Below are 12,826 nucleotides of genomic sequence, written 5' to 3'. Positions count from 1 at the left end.
GAGAGAGAGAGAGAGAGAAATTTTTGCAATAGAAATGTCTTTCACAATTCACTTAGCTGTTTTATTTGTAGTCTATAATCTTCCTTCTCAGACAGCTAGTGATCAGCCGACAATAAAAATTCAAACAATAATTTACAAAAGTGAGTTTGAGCTTTCATTAATCATTTTCTGTGCAGTATTTAAAGTATTGTACTAAAAATAAGTGAAAAATTTTATGTAGGTTAGAAAAAAATGTATAAAAGTATGCATTATGCACCTCCATTATGCATGTTTAAAGAACTTTATATAAAAATGTTCACTAATGGAATGTTATTTTTAGATCAAGACCTTCACTGGGAATAGACAGATGAAATGTTGAAAGGCAAGATGAAATACAGCCAAATAATCTATCCATTGAATGCAGACAAGTAAGATAAATAAAACAGTCTTACTAGCAATCTTGATATCTAAGAAGAGGCTTTAATAAACAGATGGGGGAGAAATAGGACTACAAAAAAAGAGAGAAGAAATTAATGATAGAAACAGGTACTAATACCAAGGGCTCTTTTCTTAAACTTCTTAAAGGACTATATACATTTTTAGGAATTTTTATATTAAAATTTCACAAAAGCCAATTCGTTTTGCAAATCTTTGGGGGATACTCTTTTTTCACCCTTATTATTAACAGACAGACAACCCATATTTTATAGTTTGTTAAGGATATAAAATCATTTAAGAGCAAATATATGTTCGGGTCAATTACTTATTTATGTGTTGATACCTTCCAAGGATCAACTGTAAAATAGTTGCCTACTACTCAAACTTTTTGAAAGTTGATCTATAAAAAGGAAAATTGTTAGAAATTATAAGGAACTTGAAATGTTTTTATTAAAGTGGGCAGCAGCAGCTTGGTCTTGTTAATTCCTGATTCCTTTGCTCAAATATTTGAATTGAAAATTCCAGTGTAAGTAGAAACACAAATGAGTGAGGCTCTTAATAGGGAAGCTGAATTATTAGGAGAGTTCCAATAAAAGAAAGAAAAACAATGGTGTTCAGAAGAAAGTTCTGCTATAGAGATATAGTAGACATTGGTTCATTTTGTTCATTCATTCATTCACTATGTATTGAGTGGCTAATGTGTACCAACTGTTTTTAGGCAATGGGGTGAAGCAGGCCACCTTGAGAGCTGCACACTATTAGCCTTGCCTTTCTGTGCACAGACGTTTCTCATTCCCTGGGAGGTGTGAGAGAAAAGAGGCTCTGGGACCTATGGCCAGTGACTGGGTGTTTCCCACATGTGGATTAGAGCAATGGTTCCCAAACTTCCCACACTTGATTGAAAATCAGAACCACCTGGGGTGTGTGTGTGTGTGTGTGTGTGTGTGTGTGTGTGTGTGTGTGTCTTAATAATGAGTTCTGAGCTATCTATATTTTAAACTAATCATCATCTGGATATTTCAGAGTGTTAACAGGTTTGAGAATCAAAAATTTAATGTCCATCTTTCTCATCACTTTGTGGTTGTTTTTGTGATCATCACGTTCTTAACCAATAATGAAAAGATTTTTCCTAATAGAGTTATGGAACCAGTTGGCTCTAGTGAAACATTAGAAAAAGATACCCAATGGTCCAGTTCTCGATCCAGAACCCCAAACAATTGCTTAGAGTGACAAGCAATTAAAAGGTATAGAACATTTGCTATGTAACAGGCACTTTATAAACATTCACAGTCTCTGATGAATGTGGAGCCTCTGTCATGCCCTAATAGGCGAGTTATAGCAGAGACACCGCCCCCCCCCCGCCCCCCCCCCCCCCCCGAGCTCTGGAGCAAGGCTATGCCACCTGCAGTGGAGGACTATTTGCCATTTGAAATATAGCTCCTAGCATGCTCCTAACTGGGTATCATTAAATCCATTAAGTCATTGGTTCCCAGGAAGGTGAATAGAGACTATCAGTGCTAACTGTAAAAGGGCAGCTGCCACAGCACAAACCCATGAGAAGTGGCTTTAGAGGACAGTGGTGAAGGGAAATCCTCTCCAGAGGCAGTGCTTGGACAGTACACCTTCTCTTTTTTAATCCTCACCTAAGGATATTTTTAAATTACTTTTGAGAGAGAAATATTAAAGGGATGGAACCCACAACCTAGGTGCCTTAAGTAATAGTTGAACCTGAAAACTTTTGGTGTACGGGATGACACTCCAAGTAAGTGAGCAACCCAGCCAGGGTTAAGTACTACTCTTAATTGTCACTTTGTAGAGAAAGAAGTGGGGAGAAGTTAAGACTGATGGGCAGTGGTAAATTGCTTGATTAGAGAAATGAAAAGAGCAAACTTAAAAGATGGTAGATAAGGAAATGAGATGAAGAGGCATGTGGAAGGACCCATAATAGTGGCACAAGCTAGGCACATCTTTATATTCAAGTTACTGTCTCGCTGAGAGTACTCACCAGAGAGTAGGCCCTTAGCGGTTGGGTAAATTTGTGACCTACCCCGTGGAGGCCAACCAGGCCTGTGCAGTGAGCATGAAGAGTGTAACTATTGTGAAAGGATGGTGCAGTGTCTGGGCACCACAGAATGGACTCCCTCTTCCTAGAGCTAATCCGTCAAAGTTTTAGCAATCCCGAATGACACACCTCCCAGCAATAGCAGAGACCAATACTAAACCCTCAATTTGGCAGTTTGGTGGCAGATTGATGATTTCATAATCCTTCTACCCTGAAGAAGGCAGTGATGCATTCCTACTGGAATTTATCCCTACTTTGGATATGAATATGCCTTTGTTCGTTATCATCAAAATGGTTCCTCAAATGCCTAATCTTTGTGTTAGTGCAACATGACAGTCCTTCACCTTATGCCATACCTCCTTCTTTCCTAGCCAGTGCCTTTCTGCCACTGTGGCTCCACTCAGCAGTCATAAATATAGTAAATTCAATTTCTAGAGAATCAAGGCTCATGAGAGGTGTGGGACAGGTTCCAAAGGATAAATGCTTGCCCCTTTTTTTCTGACATGAAGACAGTTCTACAGTGCATTTCTCAAAGCACTTTGGAAGAACCTAAAAGAGCAAGACAACCCAAAAAGAGTTAAAGTGATAGTTTGAGTTGATTATTCTTGACTTTCATTGTGTAGAGTTTTACAATAAGGATATGAGCTCAGGTAGAAACTGGCTGGTTTTCAAGTAGAAATCAGAGAGATTAAAATGAGGATTCTATAACATTGAAAGCTGACTGCTTCTACAACCCAAATAGCAAGAGATAAGACTGAAAAAGATTTCCAGTTATTTCTGAGTTAAACAAATTGATTCAACTAGGCAGCAAAAAACAGATTAAGGGTATTACATTTTCACCCAAGTCCATTGTTTAGATTAGTTTAAATCATTAAATTAATTTAAATCATTAAGTTGGAGTAAGGAAGCAAGGAAATAAGGCAGACTTGGGAAATAAGGCAGATTTGGGAACTAAGTCAAGAAAACTCTTTTTTTATTATGGGTACTGGCCAATGTAACTGACTAAAAGCAAATAGATGAGAACTCTAACACATTTTAAAGAGATTATATTGCCAAACAAACCACCAGTCTGCTTGTAAAAAGTGTGTGACTCCAAAATAGCTTTCAGTCCCTCAAACTGTATGACCAGGATATGGTCTATGAGAGCACCATATTCCTAGGGAGGGCACACTCCCCCAGACCTAATTTGAATATAGCTATACAGGAAGATGGACAGGGAAGAACTCCCAGAGGGCAAAAATCATAGCCACAAAAAGTGGTCCTTCCCAGGTGGCCAAAAATATGCACAATGCCAGGGAAGCTTCATAAGGCCTGTCAAGAAGGATCCCATTACTAACTTTCCCACATTTCCTTATTTTGAATGAGAGTTTTTATTGAAGTTATGAGGTCTCTGTTACAGTGTATAATGTATGTGTTTGTATTGGGGGAGATTGCAGGGAATAAGAACTAATCTCTATAGTTTATAGGTTGCCTGTCTCCTACAACACCATAAAATCTGGATTGCACATCATCCAAGATCTACTCCAATCTTAAATTTAAAAAAAATAAGTAGGCAGATAATTTTCAGAAGCATAGAAAAGAGGCCTTCCGTAAAGACTGTAAATCAACCTAAGGGACAATCTTACTGTATATACAATAATGTATAAAAATCAATTAAATATATAGAGGTCAACTACAAAGAGTCTAAAATATAATCTTAAAATGATGACTTATAGTAACAACTGTAATATGTAACAACATCTAGAAATAATTATAGTCAAAGCTATTTAAGAATATTATTATCGTAATTTTTATTAAGAAAATGAAGACCAATTAAAAGATTAAAAAAATTACAGCCATGTATCATAAAGCTCAATATCATTTTTTTAAAAAAGGCAAATGTCTGGTGGCAGATGAAGGGCAAGGGAAAGGAAGGATCCTGAACGGGGCCTGGGTACCAAAAAGCGGGGTAGGCAGCTGAGAACCTGCCTGTCCCAGGAAGGTGGCAAGAGGCAGGAATGCATAGGAGTAAGGCTCCAGGGTCCTCACATATGCCCCACTGGACTTCATTTCCAACACACAAATGGAAAGATAAAATCATTAAGAAGTCAGAGATGATGACTGCAGAATATGAAGCCCCAAGTGCAGGCCCTTCTGAGTACCTGTGTGACTGTACTGGCCACATGACCATGAAATTGGCCCCGCTGATGCCTAGGTCCTGCCTCTCTATGACATAATTATGTTAGCTTATTATACATCAGAGTTTTTATTCTCTCAGTGATTCTTCAGTAGTGGTTGAGAACCACTACCCTAGACAATATCATGCATATGTGTATCACTTATGTATCGTGTGTGGGTTTCAGTATATGATGATTACTTCTGAAGTGGGGGGGGCGAGATGTAAAATGAAGGGGCACTTAACAAATAAAAAAATAAAGGCAATGTTCGGTATCTTAAACTGAATGGTAGATACCATTATTCTTCATAGTTTTTTTATACTAAATATTTTCTTTGGTAAATCATGTAAAATATATTTTTAAATGTTAACGGAAAGTATCTAATTGAGGAAGAATGGTTGGCTATTCAAGAAGCAGTGAAAAAAATTTCCCCTTTACAGAGCCCAGAAAACACATGCAGGGTCAGAATATGAGCCCAAGGCTATACCAGGTCATCACTTTGCTGTAAGGGACCACAGATTCAGGATCATTGTAAGAGACATGCAGGTCAGTGAGCTGTCACATATGTCAGTACAGACATCTGATGTAGGCTACAAAAGTGACATTACTGGTACTCAAAGAAGAAGATATTTTAGGCAAGGCATATGACTAAGTAAAACTTTTTTTTCATTGTTACTACTGCTTCAAAAGATGTTCAGTGTCATTTATATTTAAAATTAAAATTAAAACAATCTTTTTTTTTTACTAAGAATATAATTGAAACAAACATATTTCTAGTTCCTACCAAATTTAAAAATGCAAAAATTCAGTGGTCTAGTAATCTCACTGTTCAAAACCTATTCTATTGAAATGCCAGCTAAAATTGTCTATATTGATAAAAAATCATATTCTATTCATAGAGTAATTAAATAAATATGGTATGTATGTAAATACATACATACACACAAATACTATAGAATACTATGCAAACTTTACAAAGAATTAAGCCATCACACATGTATATACTTGCAAATGTGTCTATCACATATTTTTAAGTTAAGAAGCAAGCTCTAATGCAGAATGTATAGTATTATTACATTAAAAATATGTGTGTATGTGTGTGTCAGGATGAAGAAGGCTCCTATTTGGATGTATACAAGGTATTCAAGCTTTATATGTATTTAAAAGGTTCAAAGTAAAAAAAAAAAGGGGGGGTTGAAAGAATGTACATCAAGTTTCTGAACGTTGACTTTCTAGAGAATGGAACAGGGGGGAGATTTATTTTTATTTCTGTACTCCTTTAAATTAAGTCTCAGCTTATATCTATCATGCATGTATTGCTATGCCTTCCATTCCCTGTAGGATTTAATAAGTAGGTAGTCTCTTTTCATTTTTAAAAATAATTCCTCAAAAAAAGGAACTGAATCTTTATGGGCAGAGTGGGGATATCCCCAAATTTCTTTTAGAGTTGGCAAGAAAAAAAGACAATTTAAGCAATGTGACAAGAGCACATTCCTGTCAGTGACTGAATCCCTCAGTGTAGACGAGCTACACAGTAGTCATCCTTTAACTTTTCTATCCCTGCTGTCCTCTCTGTACTAACCAATGTGTCTCTGTTCCATTTCTTTCACCTTTCTATCAGCTCTGCCTGCCACAGACTTGCTCTGTGCTGCAAGACCCCGGGAGGAAGTCAGCCTGTGCGGATCCAGCGGTTAGTGGTTAAGGGAAGTTGGTGGCTGAATACATACACTTTGTTCAGGATGTTCCTTTGCCTAAGTCTGGTCCTGCAGGGGAGGTGGGCTCTCTGGCACATTTTCCAAGCTTAATTCTGTGACCAGAACTAAGAGGTTCTGCCTGCGAGGGCTTTGTGGCACACTGAAGGGACACAAGCTTGCTGCCTACCTTTTCACAGACAGGAGGACACAGGAGGCTGCCAGTTAGGATCCCAAGTCTACTGCACTCTGGGTATAGAACCCTGAGCAAGACATTTAATCTCATAGCTTCCTTTATCTTGTGTGTGAAACGAAGAAAATAAGAGCTTCTAGCTCATGAAATTATTAGGATTAAGTAAAAAAAAAAAATGTGACCAGAATTAAGCACTCAATAAACTTTATAATTATAATATTAAAAGATGGACTTGGTCACATTCATGTAGATTACTTCCAGCTGAATTCAGGCTCCAAGCAAGTATTCTTCAAACTTCAGAGAGAAACACATTAGTGAGTTATAAAATCCATTTAGTGGGTAGTAGTCAACATTGAAAATAATTAATGGAATAGAAAAACAATAATCAAAAACACACACACAGAAGACATTGCATATAAAAAGCTAATGGAAAAATTCATTGCTTACTGTGGTCTCAGGTTAAGTGAGTTTGAAAAACAATGCTTTAAGCCAAACAAATGTGCAAAACAGAAACTCTTCCCCAATTGTCTTCTCAACTCTACTCATTTCTGCCTCTTTCAAGTAAAGTGAGCGAAAGCTCAAGGGCTTTGGAAACATGCTGCAGTGATAGATCTTTTTGATAATGCCGGAGCATGCTGGGGTGATGTGAGAAATCAGGAGGTGATGGTAAGAGAGCCAGTTCATTCAAACATGTGCTGTTGCTACTTCCCAAGCATACGGGGCAGGGATAAAGACGTTTAGAACTAGCCAGGCCTCAGGATTTGGTTCTTGTTTTTGTTTGAAACTTTTCCTCTTAATTCAAGTATGGAGACTGTGATGGAAGGCCTGCAAGGTTCTTTTAGGTCTATAAACCTGTCACTTAAAATTCCTGCTTTTAGTAGGTAATGTTTGAGGAGCAAAGCTCATAAAGTTTAGTGAGTGAAGAAAGTGAAGTAGTTTTAGATTTTTTTCATTGTTACTACTACTTCAATGTTGATGAATTTTTAAATTCTATTTCTACTGTTTCTCTAAGAATAATTTTTGCTCTGTACAGTTTATAGTAGCTAAACACATGGAAGTAAAATATGACAATACTTAAAAATACATGGAAGAAAACCAGGCTTAGGACTAGAATTAGGTTGCTGGGACTGACATTTTGAGGGAACTTATGCCCAGAACAGAGTTATCTCTAACCTGTAGAATCTACCTTTTTTTTTTTTTTCTTCCTAACTATCATTTAATATGGAGAAACCAAGTAAAAATAACCATGATAATGTAACTATATATTATCAGTCTCAATTATTTTATTTGCTATTTCCTTCTGTAATGTTATGAGCTGTTCATTATAAATACATTTACTTCCAACAGAATTAGCCACCTAATATTAATCAAAGAGCATGATTAGTTAGAAACTAAGATTCAACATATACCATGCTGCATTTTCCTCTTTGTATCATATTTCAATTGAAATATGTCTCTAGTGCTAATTATAAAAATTGTAGAAATTCCACAGAGGACTCTGTTGGAATCAAAACCATACACTGAATTGTATGTCTATTACCTAATACACAACAAATCATAATTGTAATCACATTAGTATCTGTAAAGAAATATAGAAAAATTTAAAATGTGTGTGTGGACCTGTATAGAGTTAACCATGTCAATGTATAGGTACAGATATAGATACATATGTGGTTGTATCTCTCAAGTATTTTTCATAAATATAAAAGTTTGGTTTGCCATGAAACATCTGTTATTTCCTCCCAGGAATGCTGTTTGCAGGTTTGGTGGTTTCAACTAGGGGCCTAGGGGTCTGGGGATGTTTTGAAATTTGGATGGTTGCATGGACTAACCCTGAATATGGACAGTGGAGAGGCCTTGAATTAGTATATGATCATTTCCTGCGCTTCTTCCTATAAGACTCATAGACAAATCCCTCTCAGCCACTTGCTTACTTTAAGATGCTGGGAAAATTATTTAAATTCCTAAATATCAGTTTTCTTCTTTCCAAAACTGAATAAATAATAACTTTAGAAAGTATGTTTTCTATCTCATCATTACAGCCAGGTCAATTTTAAAACCAAGGGGAGCCTGGCTGGTATGGCTCAGTGGTTGAGCGTCGACCTATGAACTAGGAGGTCACGGTGTGATTCCCTTTCAGGACACATGCCTGGGTTCCAGCTCAGTCTCCAGTGTGGGGCCTGCAGGAGGCAGCTGATCAATGATTTTCTCTCACCATTAATGATTCTCTCTCTCTCTCTCTCTCTCTCTCTCTCTCTCTCTCTCTCTCTCTCTCCCTTCCTCTCTGAAATCAATAAAACTATATAAATAAATAAAATAAAAACAAGGGGAGACAAAACAAATCCAAAAGTCAGTATGTTTTACATAGGTTGGCAACCAGAAAGTAGATTAAAAAATTAATGGTCCCCTAATGAATCCAACCTTGATATATACATCCTTGTAAAGCCTCCTCTCATAGTGACGCTGAACTTGGCCATGTGACTTGCTTGTCCAATGAGACATGATCAAATGTGAAAGAAGCAAAGGTTTGATAAGTACTTGCCCATTAGGGCTTAGCTGCTGGGAATGCGATCTTCACTGTCAGAATCCCAGGATCTACTGCTGAAGAGGTCCCAGGGAGAAGAGCCATGCCAAAGATGCTTGCTAAGCACCATCTTGCATTGCCCAGCCTCAGTTGAGCCACTGGATGACTGTAGCTATACGAGTGACCCCAGATCATCAGAAGAACCACCCAACTGAGCCAAGCCTAATGTGCAGAATTGTGAGTAAGTATATGGTTATTTCCAGTCCCTGCATTTTGGGGTGGTTTGTTACTTATGATAAATACCTAATACATTCAGCTATTTGGTAGGATAAATATTTCATGCTGTCAATATTGAAATCAATAAATAATATCTAGGAATGACCAATCATGTAAGTTAAAAACATATAACTTACATTTGTCATGTAGACAAATGAGTAAAATTACCAAATGCACAAAACATAATCAGAAAATAGATTTTAAAAAATGGAATAGCAGCCTAAGTTGTCTTTGTGAACAAATTTTCTGTGCTGGACTACTGCTTTGTGCTGTTCAAGAAATATATATTATATGTAATTCACTGAGTATGTATAACTTACTGAAACATGATCTTCTGTGAAGCATATGCTGGAAAATCTTGCACAGAGATTCTTCACTTTGTGACATGGTCCTACAGGTGCACTGCACTTGAAGCACCGTCCCAAGGGTGCCCATGTAAGCTGCTTTGCAGTCATCGCTTCCTGAGCAAATGAGGTCCTGCTTGCCCAAGGTACTGATGCAAGTCTCATCTTCATGGCACTTGCTAGTCACAGGCTGCCAGCATTTTGACTGAAATGTCCTGTAGCGCCTCCTATAAAGAGTCAAGAAATGGACTTCATCTCTGAATAATATTCTTTCACATTAGCATGAGGTGCTTCCTCAGCTAATGAAAGACTGACATAAAACACAATGCCTCCTAGATGCCAGTACATGGCTGAAAACTAAGTTTGTACATTTAAACATCCCAGCAGAGAGTGTGGAAGAAAAAGTGGGGAAACCTTGTGAATTTCCTCGCGTGATGAAAGACAGAGGCTAAGTTTACGATTCCCTGGATGAATTTTCCTTCATTACTAATTTTCTTTCAATGGCTGATGATTTGCAGTCTGAACTACATGGGAGATTTATTAGCAGTGTTTTTCGAAGCAGAATGTGGTTTTGGTTGACTAGCAGTTGGCCACTGTTTCACACCAAGTGATTTTAGATAAGGCTCTTCACCTTTCCAGCCTGTTTTCCCACAGGATGGGAGGTAATATATTCTTTCTTAACATTTCTAAGCAGACCAATTAGAATTTTAAAATGCTTTGAGCTTCTCTGACTGCAAAAGCTAATTTAAAGCAAAAAATTTATGAGTTTATTTAATTGCCAACATAATGCATTAGAACCACATCCATTCATAACTTTCCTGACCATGTATTCGTGCTGTACTAGCAGGGAATAAAAATCTCACTAATGTACAATAATTTCATATTTGAAATTTTCACAGTAACAGGATATTCCTCTCACTGGAACCAAGGATATTAATCTTCCTATTTAATATTTATCACCTAAAATTACTTTTTACCCTTTATTGAATAGGTCGCCATTAAATCTGCATGAAAACCCTCTGAATACATACTTGTCATGAGCTTATTTGTCCACATGGTCCTACTCTGCTAAAACCATAAGCCACATTATTTTCAATAATCTCATATTTTAAGTCATCTTAAAAGAATCAGCTTTTCAATACATTGGCAAAATTAATTTATACACAAAGAAATACAATAGAAAGTTTGAGTACATAATTTTGATGCCAGAAGAACAAATATATTCCTTTAATGCAATTATGGGTTATTCATAAAATGTTATCTAAATGTAAGTATTGCCCTGGCTGGTTTGGCTCAGTGGATAGAGTGTCAGCCTGTGGACTGAAGGATCCCAGGTTTGATTCCAGTCAAGGGCACATCCCCAGGTTGCGGGCTTGATCCCTAGTAGGGTGCGTGCAGGAGGCAGCCAATCAATTGTTCTCTTTCATCATTGATGTTTCTATCTCTCTCTCACTCTCCTTTCCTCTCTGAAATCAATAAAAATATATTTTTAAAAATTTGTTTAAAAAGTTGTTAGATATTTTTTCTAAGCAAATTCCTTTTTCCCTACTATTTTATTGAGTTCACAAATACAAATCTGTAATGCATTATAATCTTCTGTATGTTCCCAAATGCATATAATTGGCAGAACATAATCTCAACTCCCAGTATATATTTGTGCTGGACAAAATTAATTGAAAAATAGTCTTTATATTGACTCCTTTGGCTCATTTAAATAAATAAAGGAGTTTCAAATCTATTATGTATTGAAGAATCTGGAACAGGGACAGAAGTACTATTTTCAAACCCAAGTGCTCTCCTTAGCCTCATATACAGCCTTTTCAGCCAATGAAGGAAGTGATAAAGGGCTTAATATCTTCACTGAAGAAATAGTTTTTCTCTTGGAGATTTTTTCCATCTGAATTACATTAACACAAATTTAATATAAATGCTAGAAATCTCTCTAAGGCAAAATTTGCTTGAGAAAATGACAATATTTGTCTTTTCACCTTGACTACTAATATTGTGTAATATTTCCATCACTTCTGTAAAGTATTCATTAAAGGATTATCCCACATGGTGAAAAGACATTGATAACACACAGCCTTACTCTAAACTAATCTATGAAAGATAGAAATTACATAAAAGGAGACATGTATATCAATAAATTATAAAAATAAAGTCCAAGATATTAAAAAATAGAGGAAAACATATGACAACTTTTGTGTCTTTTGTGTCCTGGACCCTGAACCAAGCACTTTGGAGAGGTGGTGAAACCCAGGATTATTTGTGGAGGAAATTTAACAAAAAATGTACCAGTCAATCTGATGCCAAGGTGAGTTTATTTCAAAAGTGTGTGCTTCAGAATCCATCACGGGACTTCTCAAGGATTATAACAGCAGACCCCATCACTTGCCATTAAAATATTTAATTTGATAGGGAAGTTTAGATATATAATTCTTTGAAGGTTTAATGCAAGTATTTTAGGATAATGAAGTAGCATATCTAGAGCCCTTACAGTGGTATCAGGTAAAACTGGGTGCCCATCCATGCAGACATCTGGTACTCTTATAGGGGTTGATTAAAACATGATAATAACATATCCCCTGGCTGCTTAAAATGTTATTAGGTTTCATTTTTAGTGTACATGGATGATAGATAATTGATAGATAGATGGTAATACTCTATTTGTAAAATATGAGAAACATAGTATAATCAAACATTTTAATCATATTTCATTGAATGGAGGAGATATCATTGCTTTATTATAACTGAAATCACTTGTTGGCAATTAAATTATTGTTATAACAATAAATGATTTCTGGTCATTGAGCTTAAGACTCATCCCAAAATGTTAAGGATATGAAAATGTATAAAAAATTTACATTGTCCTAGCTGGTTTGGCTCAGTGAATAGAGCATCGGCCTATGGACTGAAAGGTCCCAGATTTGATTCCAGGCAAGGGCACATGCCTGGGTTGCAGGCTTGATCCCCAGTGGAGGGCATGTAGGAGGCAGCCAATCAATGATTCTCTCTCATCATTGATGTTTCTATCTCTCTCTCACTCTCCCTTCCTCTCTGAAATAAATTTTAAAAAAATTTACATCTTAGAATCAATAAAATATAATATGTTACTAAAAAAGAATTTGGGAGATATAAATGAATTTGAAAAATCTAAATTGCA

At 36.5% G+C, this 12,826-nt stretch overlaps 1 protein-coding gene across 1 annotated transcript in view; it reads right to left on the bottom strand.

Moving 5' to 3' along the window:
- Window positions 1–12,826, bottom strand: part of GFRAL (GDNF family receptor alpha like) — a gene marked incomplete at both ends in the record, with an annotated part of 55,474 nt that overhangs the window by 24,249 nt on the left and 18,399 nt on the right. Inside the window, one exon of the mRNA XM_081094661.1 lies at window positions 9,640–9,890. Within this exon, the coding sequence (XP_080950787.1) occupies window positions 9,640–9,890 (251 nt within the window). The remainder of the gene's footprint in view (window positions 1–9,639; window positions 9,891–12,826) is intronic.

Source organism: Myotis nattereri, assembly GCF_964212035.1.
Source record: "Myotis nattereri genome assembly, chromosome: 6".
Classification (NCBI taxonomy): Eukaryota; Metazoa; Chordata; class Mammalia; order Chiroptera; family Vespertilionidae; genus Myotis; species Myotis nattereri.
Note: the sequence above shows the minus strand (reverse complement) of the source record. Positions and strands in the feature narration are given on the sequence as shown.